This window comes from Salminus brasiliensis, chromosome 9 (genome assembly GCF_030463535.1).
Source record: "Salminus brasiliensis chromosome 9, fSalBra1.hap2, whole genome shotgun sequence".
Classification (NCBI taxonomy): domain Eukaryota; kingdom Metazoa; phylum Chordata; class Actinopteri; order Characiformes; family Bryconidae; genus Salminus; species Salminus brasiliensis.
In genome coordinates this window covers 40916365-40937034 of record NC_132886.1, presented here as the reverse complement: position 1 = coordinate 40937034, position 20670 = coordinate 40916365, and the positions used below count along the sequence as shown (strand labels likewise).

The window sequence follows — 20670 nt, the reverse complement described above, 5'->3', positions numbered from 1 at the left end:
GAATACCACCAAAAAAAATAAATAAATAAATAAACATGGGGGACTAGTTTCAGTGGCTGAGGGACACCCCTGACTCTGGGCTGCAGCTGGAGGCTAATTGAGTGGGGCTCGGCGAGCTGGAGGAGCGCTTACAACAGACGAGCAGGTGAATTTTTATCATTTAAAATCTACAAAATTGACAAGAAGTTATTGTGCGATCAATTGTGTGCTGGGTTCATTCTGTAGCCCACAAGCTACAAGTTTCAAAGTTCAAGACTTAACCTATTTATCTTTTTGCGTTGTTACACTTATTTATCTGTTGTTTAGTATTTTTAAAGTACATAGCCACCACAAAATAAAATTAAAAATATAGCTAGAGCCACATTTTCCACACACTTTCCCCCGGTTTTTAATGAACCGGTGTTCTGTCGATTTGTGCTACCTTGTCGAAGCATGCTACCATTGATTTTGTGCGCGTGTGTGTGTGTGTGTGTGTGTGTGTGTGTGTGTTTATAGGTGAATCTGTAAATTAAATTATTAGGATAGGATATGTCTAAAGTATCTTATCAGGCCATCACACCACAGCTGATTTACATACCTTATTACCAATGCATAGCCATGCTGTAGTATTGCTTTAGTACAGCTGGTTTTGCACAATATAAAGAAATATATAAAAAAAAAAAACCTTCCTACAGTTTTTGTTGCAGTGGTGGCTCAGTGATTGATGACAAAATTACAAACTTTTAATTTTAATAAAAGAAATTAAATCAATTTGATCTGTATCATAAACCAATGAGTCCTGCAAGTAACCTCAGTCCCTCTATATCAAGTCAGGTCAAACTTTATAGCCTACACTGTAATGTGTGTGGTAAGGCTCACATAATTTATAGCGGGATAGCACTAATATACAGTTCACTAAATATAATAAATATACAGAACCAATGTAGGGGAAGCTTTTCTATATACAGAAATATTCTATTACATTTGTACACATATATACAAATACTCAGTAGTAATGATCACTAACAAAATACACCTTTATAGTGAGAATTAAAGCATGCATATATGTCTAAAGGCTAAAAAGATTAGCTAATGTCCGAGAATGCTACCAGCTATAGTATCTAGCTATAGGGACGATATTTCGGTAGCATAAATCACTACCAGTTGAGGAAGACGATAAGAAATGGGGGTTTGTAATTTTTTTTATTATTATTTATTAATTTATTTATTTTCATTAAAAAAAAAATTATAAAAAACGCAATAGCAAAAGTAAACATTAAAAGCGGTGTTCCGCGCATGCGCAGAGCATGTCGAAGGGGAGCAGAACTCGAGCGGACCGCGGTCCCGCCAGTTCCCCCTGTTTCTCCCTCAACTTCACTTTGTCAAACTTCACCTCTACTCTTCATAGCTGAAAATACACAGAATAACCTAAAAAAAGCCTTTCCACTAGCGTTAGTTCCTCTGAATGTGTGTTTGTAAAATCTAGCGCTAGCATTAGCTTGCTAGCTAACTGCGGTGAGGCGGTGAAACGGTACACTGCGAGCGCGTGACCCCGCTGTAGTTCCTGACGGGTATTTTATATAATTTAATTGGTGGTTTTAGGTTATTTTAGGTCATATGTGGAGCATGACGTTCTCGTCAACTCTCGGGTAAGTTAGCCTGCTAGCTGCTAATGTTAGCGAGCTAGCTATTTTGCTAGCTTTGGTGCATATACGTTAGCTTGGCGCCTTTTTCCACCCCCTGTGCTCTGGTGGCTTACTGCGCATGCGCAATGCTGCAGCTCGATCCCTGTGCTCATGAGTGCGGTCAGATAACCTGGTAATTTACTAGTAGTTTTATTGTGTTTTTAATGTTCATTGCTTTATTTAAGTGTGTTTTATAATTACTTCTACATGTTATTGATTGTTCCATTGTTTAAAGTGTGCAGAGAATGAAAAGTAAATTTAGATTTTAAATGTAAAAATAAATGAACATAATAATGCAGGACAGAAGGGGGTTGTAAGCATTGTTAACTTGAGTGAATATTGCTGAATTTGTATTAACTTAAGTGTGTCAAAATAGTGAGTAGTTGTATGTTTGAATAAATGGTTTATCATGAATTTCAAATGTATAAAATAAACATAGTAAGTAATGTCTGTGCATCAGTTGAAACTATATAATCAGTAGTTTAATTTATTTGTTTAACCCAACTTATTGAGTTGTTAAATGGTTTCTCCAAGATGAACTTCTGTTTCAGTAGGGATGTTGAAGACGACCCGTGCCGCTGCGTTCTGGATAAGATGCAGGGGCATGATGTTCTGCAGAGGGAGACCAGCCAGAAGAGAGCTGCAGTGGTTGAGTCTTAAAGTGACGAGAGCCTGAACGAGCACCTGGGTGACTCCTCTAGAGAGGAAGGGTCGAATTCTCCGGGTGCTGTACAGGAGAAATCTGCAGGACCGAGTCAGAACTGCAACATGACTTGAGAACGATAACTGATCATCCATGACTACACCAAGGCTTCCAGCTTCTGTAGATGGCGTGACCAGTGACTTCTCGAAGGTGATGGCATACTCATGGTAAAGTCCAGCAGTTCCTGGGAAGTACAGCAGCTTGGTCTTGCCGGGGGTTGAGTTTGAGGTGATGAGCCGCCGTCCAAAACAAGCCGTGGGGTAGAACGGGGGGTAGCAAGGTGTCGTGAGGTTCCTTACTACAGCACGTTTTAGACCACAACCTTCTCAGAATTGTGGTAGAACAGTGTCTCAGGCTTCAGGCAGTAGGTGGAAGAACTTTCTGTGAGGGGCATTACCATCTGCAGACTTCTGATTCAGTTAGCAGTCGCACCTGAAAGACGGTATGCCTTAAGTTAGAGCTGGATGATATGGTAAAAATACTATATCTTGATATTTAAGGTCTTTTTTTCATGATATGATGTTTATCACAATACATGTAATCGGACTAAATGAAGCGACATGTAATCGGATCAGTAGCGACAGATTCTTATATACGTTTCGGATCCTCTCCTGTACTGAATACAGTGATTTATACTCAACATCTGCTGCTCTTCATCTAATTAACCCAGTCTAATTACACTGTTAGTAATGAAACCTGCAGCTGATCAGTGTTGATTCAGCACGAACAGTCTCCTCCATATGCTTAGAAAAACATATGATATTACAGTTCAATAAAATATCATCATATTGCCCAGCTCTACTTTAAATGCTTTGCGTCTAAATCAGTGGCTTTGCAGAAATAGCTCAGGCTCACTCAGAGTGCCTCGAGTGTGTTATGTAAGGCTAGACGTCTGTGTGAAGTCTGCCTGGCTAGCACGTGTGACATCACACGATTTAGCCAGTGGCCCGGGACCCGTGTGTTAGGTGTGTAAGTGTATTAGCCTAATCCTATGCAGATCTGCTTCACACTGATCCCAGCATTACCTTAGTCAGTCACACACACACACACAGACGGACACATGGATGAAGATGCACTGTAGATGTGGCTTGTTGTGCTGGAGCTTTACAACCCAGGGCTTCTCAGAGGTCTCCAGATTCACTCTGCTCACCCACACTGACCAGCACCATGTCAAGACTGAGCACGCTAGTGTGGAGCATTCTGCTGCTTTCTGCAGGTAAAGATTCACTGCTTGGGTTTGTCTTTTGTCTGCTGACATTGCTGCTAATGTTAAACTGTCTGCTTTGTGTGGACAAAAGTATAGGGACATCTGCTCATTATTCACTGTTTCTCCAAGGGCATTTAAAGAGTCTGTCCTGCTTTTGTTGGAGTAATTGTCTCTACTGTCCAGGGAAGAAGGCTTTCTACTAGATTTTGCAGGAGCATTGCTGTGAACAATTGATTGCATTCAGTCGAGATGTTGGATGATCACCACCCCACTGTTCCGGTGCTTCAAAGCTCAAGGGCATTATACCCCTCTAGCCCATGCCTGGTGCAGCCAGGTTTGTGTGTTCCTGCTCCAGAGAGTCCTATTCTATTACCAGTGCTTTTCCGCAGGAACTAGACAAGCTGTGTATGTGCACATTTGCACTTCTGTGTCAGCAACAGGTACAACTTTTAGCAGCTGAATGCATTCATTTGAAGGTGTCCACAAACATTTGGACATGTAGTGTATATTCCCAACCTCCAGCTATAGAAGAAAAGGTGAATGTGCTTTAATTTAGAGGTCACTGTCCAGCTTGGTACCTCTGTAAGGTGTAAGTTTATGGGCCTACATGCCTTTCTTCCAACCAAGCGAAAGGCCACCTTGATCTTTGACACGTTTAATAACAAGATTAGAATTTAAATTTTTTTATGGTGCTAGATAAGACATTTTTAGCACTAATGCTGCTTTTAATAACACACATTTTATTTTAAACATAGAAAACAAGTCTAGCAAAAGTGATTTGGTTTAAGACACATGGGGGCGCTGTTTCCACCACACAAACACTGCCTTTCCTGTACATTAGTACTCTCACAGACTTGACTGTCTTCTTTGGAAGTGTTACTGAATATTGTCCTCCCTGGCCGCACGTTTGGTCTGTATACTCATCAGTATTGTCTAGCCGAGCGGGTCGTCTTCAGCATTTCTGATTTCAGCTATGTTCAGCTCCTCTGCTGCGTTCTCTCCTCACTGGCTTCCTGTAGCTGCTGCCCGCATCAGAACCCAGTCAAACTCTGACATTGACCTACAAGCCAAGACTGGACCAGCCAGCCGTTTGAGCTAGTTTGAGTAAACAGTGAAGCTCTGTTGCAAGTTGCTCTGGAGAAGGGCGTCTGCTAAGAGCCTTCAACGTATATGTAAAGGTTGATGAACATGCTGAAGTGTAGGGATGAGAAGAGTAATAATTTATTTAAATCCTTCTTATTGGTACATAAAATATGTGCAGATATGTGCGCACTGAACAATCCTAAACAGTTTATTTAATGTGCACTTTTTTATTGGCTTTTACTGCAGAAGAAATGATTAATTCCACTTTTTATACTTGCCATAAATGTCATTTAAACGTAATCTCTGCTACAGGGCAAAGCTTTGAGTTCTAGGCCACCAGTGGGCGCTGTTTCGTCCATGCAACACTGCCGAAAATCACTGGGAACCATGACATGATTACAAACCTCAAATATCTTCTGTGAAAATCTCTATCCTGTTTTTATTTGTTGATAAAGGTAAATATTCTCAGAGAACGTTATGCAATAAATAAATTTGGCCATAGTTTTTGAAGTGTGTGGCCACCAGGGGACGGTGTTTCAACCTCAAAATGCCACTTAACCGTTACATGACTTCAAAAACTGCATGAATGATTTAAGTACTAAAATGTTAGGAAGCTAGTTAGCTAAAATGAGTTAGCTTATTTGCTAACTCTGTGTGGTGTATATGTAGGGACAAGAAGCAAAACTGCCAGCACTAATAAAGGTCTAATAAATGTCTGCAGTCTCGTAAATAATTAGAACTGGGCCTAAAAAGCCCTCCTGTACCTTGGTGTAACTTTTTTTATTATTATTTTCTCATCTCAACAGGTGCTTTCAGTGAAGAGGACGCTGAGGTGTGCGACACCAACCCGTGCCAGAACGGCGGCCTGTGTGTAAGCCTGGGTGGAGATTACAGATGCGAGTGTTCAAAAGAGCCCCAGAACCAACACCTGTATGGAGGTCAGAACTGCACAGTGGTGCTACTGGGCTGTGAGCGGCACCGGTGCCAGAACGGAGCCACCTGCACTGCTTACCTCAGCAATGGGCGCCACCGCTACCAGTGCTCTTGCCCCGAGGGCTTTGCTGGGACACGGTGCCAAACGTCCACCACGTTCTCCTTCGAGAACAGTGGCTTTCTCCTCGTCCAGAGCCCCATTGAGGACGCCTCGGTGACCCTGAATGTGACCCTGAGCTTCCGGACAGTCCAGAGCACGGCCACCCTACTGCGGTGCCAGGTAGACGAAGCATATGGCCCACCCTTTCAGTAGTTTAGCTCCACCCACTCGCAGTCATTTCACTTCTTTTTCTTTTTAATAAAAAACAGTTTTGTTTTTCAAGTGTCAGCCAATCAGAACAGAGTGTATTTACACACACATAAAAAATAAAATCTCAGCCCTAAGGAAGCCCTAAAGAGTATGTGTATGAAAACATTAATGTTGGTGGATTTCAGTACAGAACTGTGGCATACCGGCCCTTTTAAGTCACCCTTTAACATGCTAATTAAAAAATCCTACTCTGGTGGCAGGTGAATGAGCAGTCCCTCACACTAGAGCTGCAGGAAGGCCACCTACGGCACACCCTCCGACAGCTCCAGGATGTCCAGCCCGTCCTTGTGGAACTACCTCTGGACGTCTCAAACGGCCTCTGGCACACGGCCCATGCCTTCCTGCACAGCAACGGCCTGCTGGGGGTCAGTCTGCTTGATCCGTCCTGCACTCCCGAAACCTGCCACAGGGAGGTGCTGGTGGAAGGGTCTGAGTCAAACCCCCTGCTGGAGCTGGGATCCGGCCTGGCCGAGATCCAGAGCATGTATATCGGCGGGACGGGGGAGGAGCAGCAGAACCGTTACACTGAAGATGGTATCTGCTGACCCACATTACTGTACAAAATAAAAGTCCCAAGGGTGATATCCTAGAAGAACTATATATTTTAAAATGAAAAATTCAAATTGAAAGTTCAACTTTAATAAAGTAATAAGCATGTCTTAAAGTTAATTATTAGCACATACGTTTACCTAAAACTTGATTAATAGGTACAGATGGGCATTTGGTTTTTTATTTTTTATTTTTTTTATTTAAAATAAAAATAGGTTAATGTTAAAGAACTTTTTTTTTTATACATGTGCCAATTAAAAATGTGTTTTTAAATATATCTTAACCAGATAAAATTTTGGCCAGTTTCATATATTGCAAAAATACAGATAAATATTATTTATCCTTTTTAAACCATGTTTTGTAAGGGTTTATAATTATGTAGTTTTTAATTAGTTAATTGTTTTGAATTTAATTTAAATGTTTTTTATTATGTAAGGTAAAGAAAATTACTTTTATGGTACTTTTTTGGTTTAAACCATTTTATTATTATTATACAGACATCACTGTGGAGCGCGGAGCTGCCTCTTATTTCCTGGGCTGCATGCGGGACATCCGCCTCCATTCCCGGATGGTGGTGCCCGGCTCAGGGGTCAGACAGGTCAACGTGAGCTTGGGGTGCACTGAGAGAGACGCCTGCCAGGACGGCCCATGTCAGAACAGGGGCAGATGCATCAACCTGGGATGGAGGCAGCATACCTGCGAGTGCCATCGGCCGTACGAAGGAGAGCGCTGCTCGGAGGGTAGGGCTTCATTTCTGAGTAATGTAGTGTCTTCAAAGGTTTCAGCTACAGTGGAGTAAACCTTTACCTGTGAATAAATTAATAAAACCTTAAGCAGTAAAAGCTGAAACCTGATTAATTTCTTAATGTCTTACCAGCATATGAGCAGTTCTCTTGGTCTTTGAGATCTTGTCTTGAGTTCCACAGTTCCCCTGAACTAGCAAAGGGGCCTAAACTATTGTGCATAACTGTACATATCGAACGTGAACCTACAGTGTCTGCTCGTCTCCTTACAGAGTACGTAGCTGCACGCTTCGGAAATGAAGACCTGGAGAGCTTTGCTGTCTTTTCCATGGACGATGAGCCTGAAGACTCCTTCACCGTGTCCATGTTCGTGCGCACCCGTCAGCTCCAGGGTCTCCTCCTGATCCTCTCCAACAGCACCAGCCAGTACCTCCGCCTGTGGCTGGAGGGCGGAAAGGTCAAAGCTCAAGTCAACAACTTTGAAAGTCTTCTGGGCCGGGAAAACGTTAACGACGGGCACTTTCATCTTGTGAGCGTGTTTCTGGAGCCGGGGAGGCTGAGCTTCACCCAGTCGGCCAGACCCCAGGGCAGCGTGGCCACCCGGAGGCTGATGGTCCAGGCTGGAGATGCGGTTTATGTTGGGGGTTTGCCAGACCGTAAAGCCTCCTTGGCATTTGGAGGCTACTTTAAAGGCTGCATCCAGGACTTACGGCTGGGCTCCAGAAGCCTCCAGTTTTACCCCATCAACACCACAGTCAGTTCCTACACACCGAAAGACATGGTGGAGGTGACCCGTGGCTGCACCGGAGATGACTCCTGCAGTGTAAGCGACCTGGTTACGCAACTGAAGTCACGGCATGCCAAGTGCTGCTATTTGCGAGCGTGGCTTAAAGGTGTCCCGTGGCAAGCCTGATGGTGCTGGCATTTGAGTGTAGAGTACTTTGGGTTCCCTAAGGAACCGATTTTGAGTGTGAGAACTCGCATAATGTGCGTTCTACACCCATTAAAGATCTTCTATTCTATTTAAGTCTGAATTTTCTCAACTTTTTAGCAAATAAACCCCCAAAATTTGATCCCATTTTTTGTAAAAAAAAAGATTGATCTGGGGAATAACAGGTTTACATACTAATATCAAAGAGACTTAAGCTGCAAAAAAGGAAGTTTGGTATTCATCTTTATCATCAATCTCACTTGCCTATTCAGCAGTTTAGTTGTGTAGTTTTTTTTTGTTTGTTTTTTCCATTTTTACATAAACATAAGTCTTAAAGGCGCAGTCTGTCTAAATAAGCGATACGTTGAGGTGTAAATATGAATTATGCCTGGATTGGGTTTAAAAGAGGACTTGGACTTTATGCAAATGCAAGAAGAGTGTAGGATAATGACCTGCTTAGGCCTTAGCCTGCTAAATTACTGACTGTCCTCTTGTCCTGCAGAAAAATCCCTGTCTGAACGGAGGCGTGTGCTACTCCATGTGGGACGACTTCACCTGCAGTTGCCCTCCCAACACAGCAGGGCGGCGCTGTGAGGAGGTGAAGTGGTGTGATCTGTCTCCGTGTCCTGCCACCGCGGCCTGTCTGACGCACAGACAGGGCTTTGAGTGTGAGTATGACTGACCCGAGCTCACACAAACGGGCCCAAATGCCCAGCGTAAGTAACTTGTGCTAAATACCAACAGGAAAACACGCAAGCACTATGTCCAAATGTTTGCGGACAATAAAAATGACTGCAGTACCACCATGGCCCACTAGGGGGGCCACAGCGGGACAGGACACCCCTCACTTACTGCACTGCCAGTGTGTTTTACTGCAGAACTGTAAGACTGAAGGTCAGAACATCTGCCCTTTCTGCTCCACAGGTGTCTCAAACGTGACTTTTCGTGAGGGCAGCCCTGTAATCACTCATAGAAGCAACGGGAAAATCCGGAGGGTCCTGTCCAGCATCTCCTTGAGTTTCCGCAGCAGGAAGCGCGATGCCACCCTGCTTCATGCTGAGCGCAAGTCTGAGTTCATCACCATCTCTCTTCAGAACGAACGCCTGGCCCTGGAGCTGCAGGTTGGTCATTTGGGCACAACATTCAGCTCTAAGAAGAAAGGAAAAGTGCATACACTATATTGCCAAATGTTTGTGGACAATCCTTTTAATGAATGCATTCTGGTACTTTACGCTGCACCCATTTCTGATGCAGATGTGCAAATGTGTGCACACAAGTTCTGCCAATATAATAGGACTCACATAGCCCAAACAGATGAACCTTCTCATCTGACCCTATTGGCACCCCCCCTCTACCCACTCAGACAGAGCATGGGTAGTAGGGCTCTCTTGGGATCTGGCTGCTTATGGCGAAGAAGCTTGACCCTGGATTCAAACCTCTGCAGCCACACCAGTGAACCTTTGAAAAAACAGAATCCACTTTTAGAGTAAAGGAACCCCTTTTCTGGTCAGTTGAGCACGAAGTTGATGCCTGAATGGTACCAAGATGTGGCGCTAGAAAGCAGGAAGTCTTTTATGTGTAGTTCACACATATATAATCTCCACACCGTCTTTTTTTTTTTACCTGCAGGTCGGAGAGTTCGCCCCCTTGCTACGAGTGCAGAGTCGTATGGCAGTGAACGATGGCTCCTGGCACAGCGCCGTCCTGAGCATGGACAATCCTGCTCTGCAGAATTCCACCTGGACTATGCTTGTGGACCAGCAGCATCAAGAGGCCACAGTGTCCTCAGTAGTGTCTGGAGATCTGGATTTTCTAAGAGAAGACGTGGATATCCTACTAGGCGGTTTGGGACCTTGGGGAAATCTGGAGGGCTGTCTGGGATGGGTGGAGATTGGCGGCCTTTCGTTGCCTTTCTACAGCCAGTCTGAGCTCAATCTGCCCAGGCCTCAGGAGGAACAGTTTTTGAAGACTTCTGGAAGTCCAAGCTTTGGCTGCTGGGGATCCAGGGTGTGCGAGCCCAACCCTTGCCAGAACGGAGGGGAGTGCCAGGACCTCTTTGATCTCTTCCAGTGCCGGTGCCCGTCTGCCTGGGCCGGACGAGTCTGCGAGACCAATACAGACTCCTGCTTCTCAAACCCTTGCGTCCACGGGTCCTGCCGCACGGTCTCTGCAGGTTTTCAGTGCTTGTGTGAGGCGGGATACACCGGTCACCACTGTGAGGAAGAGGTGGACATGTGTGCGGGACACAAGTGCAGCAATGGAGGCACCTGCCTCAGAGGCTTCAAACAGTTTGCCTGTCTCTGTCCGAGAAACACAACCGGACCTCTCTGCAAGTGAGTGAGCGTCTGTTTCTTCTAATACATTGAGTTTCTCATAAAGTGTCCCATGAGGTTCATTAGACAGTCTTCTACCTCTATTTCAGAGAAAGAGTTCCAGAACTTCCATGGTACATTGACCGAATCCCGTAAGTGCCATTTATTATTGACACTATTAAAATGATCTGACTGAAGAACCGATAGAGGATGCTTGGCTGTACTGATCTTGGCTGGTATGACCTTTTCTAGGTATCCCAAGCTGCCGGTCTCAGTCTGTGGGGATGAAAAGTGGAACTATAGCTGCTTCAACGGGGGGAACTGCTCGACTTTGGAGGAAATGTGTGATTGCCTGCCTGGTTTCACTGGACACTGGTAAGAATTGGAAGGAATTCTCACATATCCACGTTGGGTTGAGCTTGCATGTTGACGTAAAGCTTTTCTCAACAGCTGTTAACAGGGCCATCACAACATATACAGACTATATGGACAAAAGTATTGGGACACCTACACATATCTACAGGAGCTTTTAGGTCATTTTAAACCCATTGGCATTAATCTGGAGCTGCTCCCCCTTTGCTCTGAGCTCTTCCAGCAGCAGGAGGTCTGGAGCTCTGCAGTTACTGAGTCAGTTGGAGGCTTTTCTGCACTCTGCTTTGAGCTCAGCACTCGGCCCTGACCCCGCTCTGTAACTTTACGTGGTCTGACAGACACTCGGTGGCTGAGCTGCTCTCTGTGAGCTGTTCGTCCTAAACGCTTCCACTGTTCAAAATTTCCACTCGCAGCTGATGGAGGAAGATCTAGGAGGGAGGAAATTTCACCAGATGATGTTGCAGCAGTCCTATTACATACAGAACCACACTGGAGTTCAGTGAGCTCTTTAGAACCTCCCAGACTGCATGACTAAAGGCTTAATATATACACCTGTGGCAATAAAACTGAATTCTGTGATTGAGAGGGGTGTCCCAATACTTTTGTCCATATGGTGTATAACAGAGCGGGGCATTAATCAACGGAGTCAAGCGGAGATGTAGGGCTGTGTATTGGCAAGAGCCGGATGTCCAGAGATTCGATAGGAATCAGATTTGAAACCCTGTACAAATATAGGTTCAGAGAAACTGTGGCTTCAGCCTGCAGAAAATCTGTCCGGCTCAAATCTGATTCACAGCGCCGGACTGAATAAAGCCCTTCTCCTGCAGGTGTGAGATGGAGCTGGACGAGTGCGCCTCCAACCCCTGTCTGAACGGAGGCTACTGCCGCAACCTCATCAACAAGTTCCAGTGCATGTGTGAGATGAGCTTTGCGGGGGAGCACTGTCAGATCGACGTCAGCGACTTTTACCTCTATGTCTTCCTGCTCCTGTGGCAGAACATCTTCCAGCTGCTCTCCTACCTGATCCTCCGCCTGGATGACGACCCGGAGATCGAGTGGAACGCCGCAAATGATGACTAAACTGCTTGACGATGATGGAGAACTTGTGTGAGGGTATTGTTGTGACTCTAAACTCAGGACCTGCAGGGCTGATCAAATCTTAAATAGTGGTAGAGTAGAGCAGGTGCCATTCGATACGTTCTCAGGGACAGCAGGGCCGTGTTCTGGCCTGTTCTCATGGATATATATATGTGTACTGTTCAGGTGAAGAACACATGGTGCTGTGGCAGCCTTCCGACTTGGACACTTTTGCAGCGGAGAGGAGAAAAAACATGGTGCTCAAAGTGGAAGCGCATGCTAGGGGCAAGTGAGTGGACGCACAAGGTAGGGGTTTCTAATAAAGTGGCCAGCGAGTGGAAAAACAAGGTAGGGGTTTTTAATAAAGTGGCCAGCGAGTGGAAAAACAAGGTAGGGGTTTCTAATAAAGTGGCCAGTGAGGGGAAGCACAAGGGGTAGGGTGTTCTAATAAAGTGGCCTGCAAGTGAAAGCTCAGTAAGGGGTTTCTAATAAAGTGGCCAGTGACAGTAAAGCTCCTGACAATTTTAAAATGACACGCATGAACTGTAGTACAGCTTTGTCTTTTTAATTCTGAATTATGAACAGTGTATAAATGGTCTATAGGTATAGAACGTCTATGATGTAGAAGGCTGATTCAGTGCCTTACCGTCTTTTTTTTTTTTTTTTTTTTTGGTCATTTTGTAAAAATAGCAAACTGAAATTAGTAAATATCAGAAAGGAAGCCACACAGCTTTGCGTGGGCTTAAGGCTGTGAATATTTCTGTGGAAGATCATTCTCATGTTTTGAGAAAGCAAGAACCGTCAACGGGTCTGTTTACTTTGGCTCGTGTGGCTCACGGCTGGCTCTAAACTGGCCCCTTTACCTTAAAAGGCAAAGTTAAGGGGGATATGAATGAACAGGGCTGTGGTGCTATTGCACAGCTTACATTGGCGCCCCCTTGCGGTCTATGACAGAATCGCACACCAGGAATTACTAAATCTGGACTTGGCAGTGTGGGGTGTAGAGTTTGAAGACTTTATCAAATGCTTTCCAAACTGTTTGTGAATTGGTTCATAAGATGTTCTGTCGGGGTTGTGAGGTACCTACATCCATTTGGGGTGCGTCACTTTTGTCTGCCAGTGCAGTTCTGTAGGACGGAGTAGCCAAAAATAATAAACAGTGATTTATCAGATACATTTTTATACAATAGAGGTACAGAATGATCATGTTTTGAGCTACTCTGTAATAAAATTTACTTTTCTTTTCCTTTTTACTGATTTATTGCAGCTGTGGAGCCACAAGTAGCTGCTGAATAATGGTTCTATTATTCTGAGCTCAAATAATAGCTCTAATAAATCAAAAACTGTCCTGGGGTTTAAACTGAGCAGGTTTAGGCCTTTCCACTCTTCTGTCATACTCAAATGGAAGTCTCTGGATAAATGAAATGGCAATAAACAAAATTCCAAATAGCGAAGTAAAACAGATCCCTGTTGGCGTCCGTGCCTTCACCCCGCAGTGCACATACTGTACATGAGGGCGAACCCTGTGGCCCTGGATGTTATCTGTGGAAAAAGGGAACAAACTTGTTGTCTAAGACCCGAGCTGGCATCCGCTAAACGTTCAATCATGCGCCATAATATTTACTCTGCCTGCAAAGCTGGATCAGAGGGCAACCGTGTCTGTCCTGCACTGCAAACACCCTCTCGGACATGGGCATGTCTGCTAGCGCAAAGCAATGCATTCCTGACACGTTTATGTTCAGTTAGTCATATTGTCACAACAACCAAAAAATATACTTACGATCTTCACCTTGACCCAAAAGTCGTCAGTCAAGATGAGACTGATGTATTTAACACGTGATGAAAGCTTATCTGTAGCTGTTAGCATTGTGCAAACCAGTGACGTAGCTGGCGTTTCATCATATGGGTGGGGGGGACAGCGAACAATCATTATGTCCCAGAGACATCGTTACAGTCAGATTGTCGAGCCAAAAACTGCACAAACGGCTCACCTTCGCTTCAGAACTGAATCCAAAACTTGATCACCAATCTCGATCAAGCTAATGATCGTTAGCTAACGGCACACCTCAGCAGGTCCTAGGGTCTGCAGCACTAGTAGGAGTTGGGCTTTGATGATTTAAAGATTTTATTGGCCTTATTTGACAGTATTTAACTTTACTGCAGTCGACCATACTGTTTACCTTGCTTATTAGCTAGGTAAGAGCAGGCCTACGCTAGGAGCTAACACAGCTCAGCTCTTACAATCTGCAGAAACTGCACCCTGCAGGACAAAGCTTAGACTAGCATGAATTCCATGATGACCTCCAGCCTGGTCTGGTGGTATAGTCATGCCGGTAGATTTGATTGACAGCATTCAAATACAACATACATGTCATTGCTGACAACAAAACCTCATATGTCCAAAACGGCAGCTTTACAGCTCAAAGGAAGTCGGTGTGAAAATAGTATTCCAGGAGCATTTCTATTGGTCCATTCATCATAAAATTCTGACAGTATAAAGAACATTATCTACCTGGTAGACAGTTTGGGGTGGTCTTAGATGGTGTTTGAAGGCCAAGGTGGTTAAAAATGGGTCATTCTTTTTTCTTTTTTTTTTTTATTCATTTATTATTATTATTTTTTTAATCAGGTAGATTAGCTTGACCAAGTTGGCCTTAAAGCAGCTCATACGGACTGATTTATTTGGTTTAAACTTGTTGACCAGCATGGTCAGGCTGTTCATGCTGTTGTAACGGTTGGTCATACTGATTGTCTAGCTTGGTCAGGTGGATCATGCTTGTAGACCAGTTAAACCATCAAACTTGAACAAAAACATACCCTTTACTGGTCAAGAGTTAAGCCAGTCAACCAGTTTAGCCGGCTTACGCTAATGTTCCAATTAGAACGCTAGTCATAGCTGGCTAGCTGTAGAGCAGTGGAACTGCCTTCTCTGGAGTGCTGGCGCTCTAGCCGAGACCTCTGGCATCACCCATTATCAGAACCTGACCTCACTAATGCTCTCTTGGCCGAATGCCATCAAATCCTCACAGCAGTGTTCCAAAATCTAGTGTAAGACCTTATATACGTAGGCATTGCGTACTTACATGAACTTTACCACAAGCATTTTAACGGATGGACGTTCTAGCATGTTGTGCAAATGACAAATAAACCTTTGGCCGCGTTGCTAAAAAAAAAAATGATAGCGGCCATTTTCAGGCCTAGATCATGTACGTCAGTCCATGTTCTAGCTAACTGGGAGCTACGGCAGTGTCCGAAACCACATGAGCAAGTCTGTCAAAAGATTACTTAAAACCCCTACACGATTTGAGGCGAGTGCGTCATGATTAGCACCATGCTAACTGCCACGCACAAGCATCCGTTAGCTGTTAGCTACGTTAGCCTCAGAGTAGCTCCAGTGTAAAACTAAAAAAGCTTGTCGTTTATATTTGATTGAAGGATGGGGGTGAAGTTTTAACTCAGCTATCCTTTTAGAAGGACCCCAAATCCCCCCTCATCCGGTCGCCCAAGGCCGCCCCCGCACTTTACACAACGCAGGTCTGAAGCGTTCATGTTTACCCACCCCTGCGAGGAAGGGTAAAGTGCAGGGTATAAATGAACAGCTGGTCGTGTACCTGGTCACCTTTTGCTGAGTAAGAGCTGCTGAGGGTAACAGGGCTTTCACCGCAACGTTCCCAATGAAGCTCCAGGCTACCCTCGCTGTCCTCGGCCTCCTGCTGGTGGGCTCCTGGGCCCAGCAGCCGCTGCTGCCCAACGTCACCTTCCCAACCTGTGACTCTCTGGAGGCCCAGGCCGCCGCGCAGCTGTCTCTGGACTTCATCAACGCTCAGCACACTCACGGCTACAAGTACACCCTGAACCAAATCGAGGACATCAAGATCATCACCAGGGTACGCGGGACAGGGGGCAGAGTTGGGGAAAGGTAGTGAGAGAAGCTCTGACAAGGAAGCTGAATAGAACAGCAGGGGCAGCTATAATGGTCTGAAAAGTTCACTGTTTAATTCTGGTATAAATTTTTATTTAAAAAAACAATATATATTAACTATAAAAACATTTTTGAGTATATATATATATATATTTAGTTATATATAATTTAGTTATTTCTCTACTGTTTTTAAGTACTTGAATATTCAATAAATACATAATCTTGATTTTCCATTGTAATATTAATATTCATGTAAATGTTTAAAATCAGAACCTTTAAGTTGCGCCTAACCTTGTTTTTTACTTTATGGTAATATCTAGATTTTAGGCTTACTCTGATATTTTAGAATTAATATTTTGTCTTTGCTTGTCTCTAAGAATATTTAAGATGTATAATAGAATATCTAGATTTTGGGTTTATGTTTTAGAATTAATATCTGTTAGTGTGTATTGTGTTTTGAACACAAACTTTTTTAAAATTATTACCCCCCTAGCCCCCCTCCCCCCTCCCAAATGTGATTGGAGGAAATCACTGTGCCCCCAGCTCCACTACACCACCTAACAGATGACTGATTAGGGGCCAGCCAATTGTGTCCTTTTTTGGACTTCGGCTGGTGATGGCAAAGTGGCATAGCTTGGGATTCAAACTCATGCATTAGACCACTGAGCCACTCAGAGCCACTTTTATATATATATATTATTCTAAATTAATTTATATACATTTTAGATTATCTGAAAATGTAAACTCAAGTGCGTTAAATGTACCTTGCAACTCTAACCCTGCCCATTACTTTGACCTCAGCCGGAACCTAAACCGGACACTACAACCCGACCCCTGGTCTTAATCCTGACTAACCAATATCTGCAATCTGTCTGTCTGCAGGCTGATGGAACAGAGACCTATCTGATGGAGCTGGAGTTCCTGGAGACCAAGTGCCACGTTCTAGACCCCAGGCCTTTAGCTCTGTGCCCTGTTAGGCCCAAAGTTGAAACGGTAAAACTGCTTCTCAATCCTCTGAATTCTTTTTCCCACGTTAATTTAGACAGTGAATTTAGACATGCTGTGTCTTGTCCCCCTCTCTCTCTCTCCACCCGCAGGCTGTGGAGGCTGACTGTGATGTAGCTCTCTCTAAGACCGCTGGGGTGCTGTCCGTCACAGCGTTCAAGTGCAAAACCGAAACAGGTTGAACATGAAGGCTCGTTTTGGTCACAACATGGTTTGAGATGGTTTGGCATGAAGTCAGATTTTACGCAGGTTTCCTGCTTGGCTCAGGTGTAGTGGATGAGCTGAGACCTGTTTGGTGTCTGACGTTTGCTTCTTCACGTCTACACTGGAGCTGTGGTGCTAATGTAGATAGCTTACAAGCAAGAGAAGCATTTCTCCAGTTGTTAGCATGATGCTAAGTAGCTGTCCAAATAATCATAGACTCCTCAAACTGTAAGACAGTATTATCCTGTTATCTACAGACACAATTTGGGCTTTGACGTTTGTTAGCATCGCTTAGCATATAAAATAAATAAATAAAAAAGCCCACCACCTTGAGGCCCCTTTTAAGCAACAGATCAGCCGCCTTTATATAAAACTTGTGTTGTTTAATAAAAATCATTAATATAAAAAAATATAAAATATCATAAATATAAAAAAAGGTTGGAGTAACTGTCTACTGTCCAAGTAAGATTTTGGAGGTGCATTGCTTTGAGGGTGTGATTTTTAGTAAGGTCAGGATGGTGGATGATCGTCACCCCACCTAAAAGTATTAAAAGAGGTGTCCACAAATATTTGGACACATTGTGTACTTTCTTCCCTTTGCGGGGAAGTGATTGCATCTTGCTAATCACTGTGCATAAGCTCACATTTCTTATTATGGTCGAACCATTGCTGTAAGAGTGCGTTTAATGCAGTGCGAAGTTTTATGATTTATTTGTTTTGTGTTTTGGTGCGCAGAAACGCCCGATTTGGATATCCCCTGCCTGGGCTGCTCTGTTCTCATCCCGTTTAACGACACCGAGGCTGCTCAGTTGATTAAATCCTCACTGGATGTTTTTAACAAAAATAATACCCTCAACTCAGTGTTCGCGCTTCTCGAGGTCGGCCGACTGTCCTCTCAGGTAATAAATAACAATGACCCAAATTAGCCTAGCCCTAGCTGGTAGCTAATTTCAGATGGTTCACTGCTGGCCACCCAGGTGAAAGGATACCCTGTGCTGGTCAGCTAGTTAGCTGGTTAAGCTAGTTGAGAAGCATCGTGTATGGACTTTGCTGGTCTTTCAGCAAACCAGAGATCTGGTTCTAGATCTCTAGATCTGACATTATTACTAGTAAAAATTATACATGTGATATCTCAAAGCTCTTGAATTTAAGTTTTCTTATTAGTAACTGCGGAGTTGTGGCTCTTCCTGAGATCTTATAGAGATGATTCAGTGAACTGTGCATATGCCAATGTTTACAGATCGTGTCTGGTGGGGCCAAAATCTCAGCGGAATATGCCATCATTGAAACCAACTGTACAATTGATGACGACGGCGTCTGTGTCCCTCTGAAACACACTGTTGCTGTAGGTGCTCTCTTGCATACACCGATCAGCCATAACATTAATACCACATGCCTAATATTGAGCCACAATGGATCTGGACTCCACAAGACCTCTGAAGGTGTCCTGGTGCATCAAGACTAACATTAGCAGCCAATACATTGTGAGGTGGGACCTTAGGGGGTGCCCATTACCCTGTCCTTGTTGTTTTTTTATTTTATTTTATCACCTTTCTTTCTTGGAGCACTTTTGGTAAGTACTGACCACTGCATACCAGGGACACCCCACAAGACCTGCCTGATGGTTTGGAGATGTTCTGACCCAGTCGTCAGCTGTCAGATATTTGACAGATGTCAAATCTCAGATTCTCCTGCTTCAACACCTTCATTGCCTTCAAGAACTGACTGTTCACTGGCTGCCTAACACATCCACCCTTTTGACCGTAGCCACTGTAGATGATCAATGTTTTTCCACTTCATCTGTCAGTGGTACTAATGTTCTGGCTGATTGGTGTATATGTTTTGATGTATTGATTCACATTGGAGATGAAAGTCTGTGTGGTCACTTTATTTATCTGTTCATCCCTTTGTTCATTCCCAGCGCCATGGCTTCTGTTTTTCGGAAGGCCTCGCTACGTCAGTGAACTGTCAGATCTTCCTTCCCCTGGTAATGATCCGTTTGCTCCTCACACATTCGTTTATATATTTATATTTGCAACATAAAATATATATATATATATATATATATATATACATTCCTTAGAGTTTTTGTTAGTATGCCTTTAATATGGGTATATGTAAATGAGCTATGTTCTGATTCGCTGGCCTGTAGTGTGTGTTTCAGAAAAGAAAAACAGTCCAGGCTGAAACACTTGAATAAACAGGCGAATTTATGAAACCATAAAAACCATGAATTCAGCAGTTTAGCCCCGCCCACTTATACCAACGTTACAAGGAGTGTTTACAACAGAGCAGCCAATCAGAATATGGCTCATTTACATATCAGACTAGAGATTAGTAAAAGCTGAATTTGGGGCTTACCCACACATCGCAAGGGGACCTGTAAATTTAGGCTATGGGCCCTTTAACGTCAAGGAGACCAGAAGCTGCCAAAAAGCACCAAAAATACAGCGTTAGCAGTCATTTCGGCAGAGTCTTATTCTTTTCAATGCCATGAATCATTTCTTTCCATCCCCACAGGAGCAAATTGTGGACCCGGCTGCCAGTGCCCCTGCGCCTCCTGCACCTCCTCCGGTTCTCCTGCACGCCCACACTGCTGGGCCTGGCTTCACCCCTGCCATCCACGCCCTCAAACACCACAAGCTGACAGCCCTGCACGACCCCTCTGCCAGTGGCCTGCTGTCCGCGGAGTCTGCTGAGTCATTGGAGGCCGTGGTCCCAGTGGTCCCAGTGGTGCCGGCGGTGCCCGTGGTGCCGGCAGTGCCTGTGGTGGATGAAGTAGTCGTTGAAGTCCCCGCCGCCCCAATTGTGAAGAGGGAGGTAGCCGCAGAGGGGGAGGTAGCCGCAGAGGGGGAGGCACCCCCAGCGGAGGAGAAAGCTGCAGTCGTGCAGCCAGCCGAGGTGCTGGTGGCTGCCGCCGTACCGCTGCTTCCCCGCTGTCCAGGGAAAGTCCTACACTTCTGAGCGAGTGACCCGTATTTGTTTTCAGTGTTAACATTAGCCTGGAGTGACCCACATGTCCATCTAAGGTATATGAGGGAGTGTCTTAAAGAAATTTAATAAAAAAAAAGAAATGTATTAAAGTGTTTTTAAATATATATATACACACAGAGGAGTCCAGAAGTCTGGAAATCTAATTTTAGATGGGTCTTTGGGTGGTCATCTGGTAGTGTTTTTTTTGTTTTGTGGATGATCAGTGCATATAACTATCTACATACCTCTGCAGCTCCCATCGTCGAGAAGACGTGATTGAAAAGTATAAGGCAAGGGATGGATGCAAAAACGAATGAGGCACAGGTGTAGATCTGCCATGTGCAGGCCATTCTCACAAACAGAGACTAGCGAGGAAAGGAAGGGCACCAACAAGGCCTTGATGGGCAGTTCAGGTCACTCTGTAGCCATCTTTGCAACACCACCAGTTATTTCCAGCCATACAAGACCAAGCCCCCATCTCTATGAATAGGAAGACATAAGGCTACTGGAGTTCAGCTAACAGAAGGTGAGATTAGCAATAATTAGTTAATGAATTAATAATTTGCTTGTAGGGATTGGCTCAAAAAAATTGTCTTGCTCTGGCTGGCAGGGTCAACACTGA

General features: G+C 44.3%; 2 protein-coding genes across 2 annotated transcripts; both read left to right on the top strand.

Annotated features, from left to right (window-relative positions):
- The first annotated feature begins 3534 nt into the window (after positions 1-3534).
- Positions 3535-11947, top strand: LOC140561794 (protein crumbs homolog 1-like). Its single transcript, XM_072687030.1, has 11 exons — positions 3535-3583; positions 5464-5870; positions 6161-6494; positions 7007-7249; positions 7525-8075; positions 8686-8851; positions 9108-9304; positions 9813-10516; positions 10606-10647; positions 10748-10870; positions 11695-11947. Exons 1-11 carry the CDS (start codon positions 3535-3537, stop codon positions 11945-11947), a joined length of 3069 nt encoding a protein of 1022 aa, XP_072543131.1.
- Positions 6828-20039, top strand: ahsg2 (alpha-2-HS-glycoprotein 2). Its single transcript, XM_072687032.1, has 8 exons — positions 6828-6844; positions 15612-15831; positions 16749-16859; positions 16964-17048; positions 17811-17974; positions 18316-18420; positions 18997-19062; positions 19596-20039. The coding sequence occupies exons 2-8, from the start codon at positions 15619-15621 to the stop codon at positions 20037-20039; spliced, it is 1188 nt and encodes a 395-aa protein (XP_072543133.1). The 5' UTR covers positions 6828-6844; positions 15612-15618.
- The last annotated feature ends 631 nt before the right edge of the window (positions 20040-20670 follow it).

Excerpts from the sequence above, each read along its gene's own strand:
- LOC140561794 (XM_072687030.1), top strand. The coding sequence starts at position 3,535 with ATGTCAAGACTGAGCACGCTAGTGTGGAGCATTCTGCTGCTTTCTGCA. Across the intron at positions 3,584-5,463 it reads CATTCTGCTGCTTTCTGCAG|GTGCTTTCAGTGAAGAGGAC; the intron begins GTAAAGATTCAC and ends TCATCTCAACAG. Across the intron at positions 10,648-10,747 it reads TGGTACATTGACCGAATCCC|GTATCCCAAGCTGCCGGTCT; the intron begins GTAAGTGCCATT and ends GACCTTTTCTAG.
- ahsg2 (XM_072687032.1), top strand. The coding sequence starts at position 15,619 with ATGAAGCTCCAGGCTACCCTCGCTGTCCTCGGCCTCCTGCTGGTGGGC. Across the intron at positions 17,975-18,315 it reads TCGGCCGACTGTCCTCTCAG|ATCGTGTCTGGTGGGGCCAA; the intron begins GTAATAAATAAC and ends CAATGTTTACAG. Across the intron at positions 18,421-18,996 it reads CTCTGAAACACACTGTTGCT|CGCCATGGCTTCTGTTTTTC; the intron begins GTAGGTGCTCTC and ends GTTCATTCCCAG.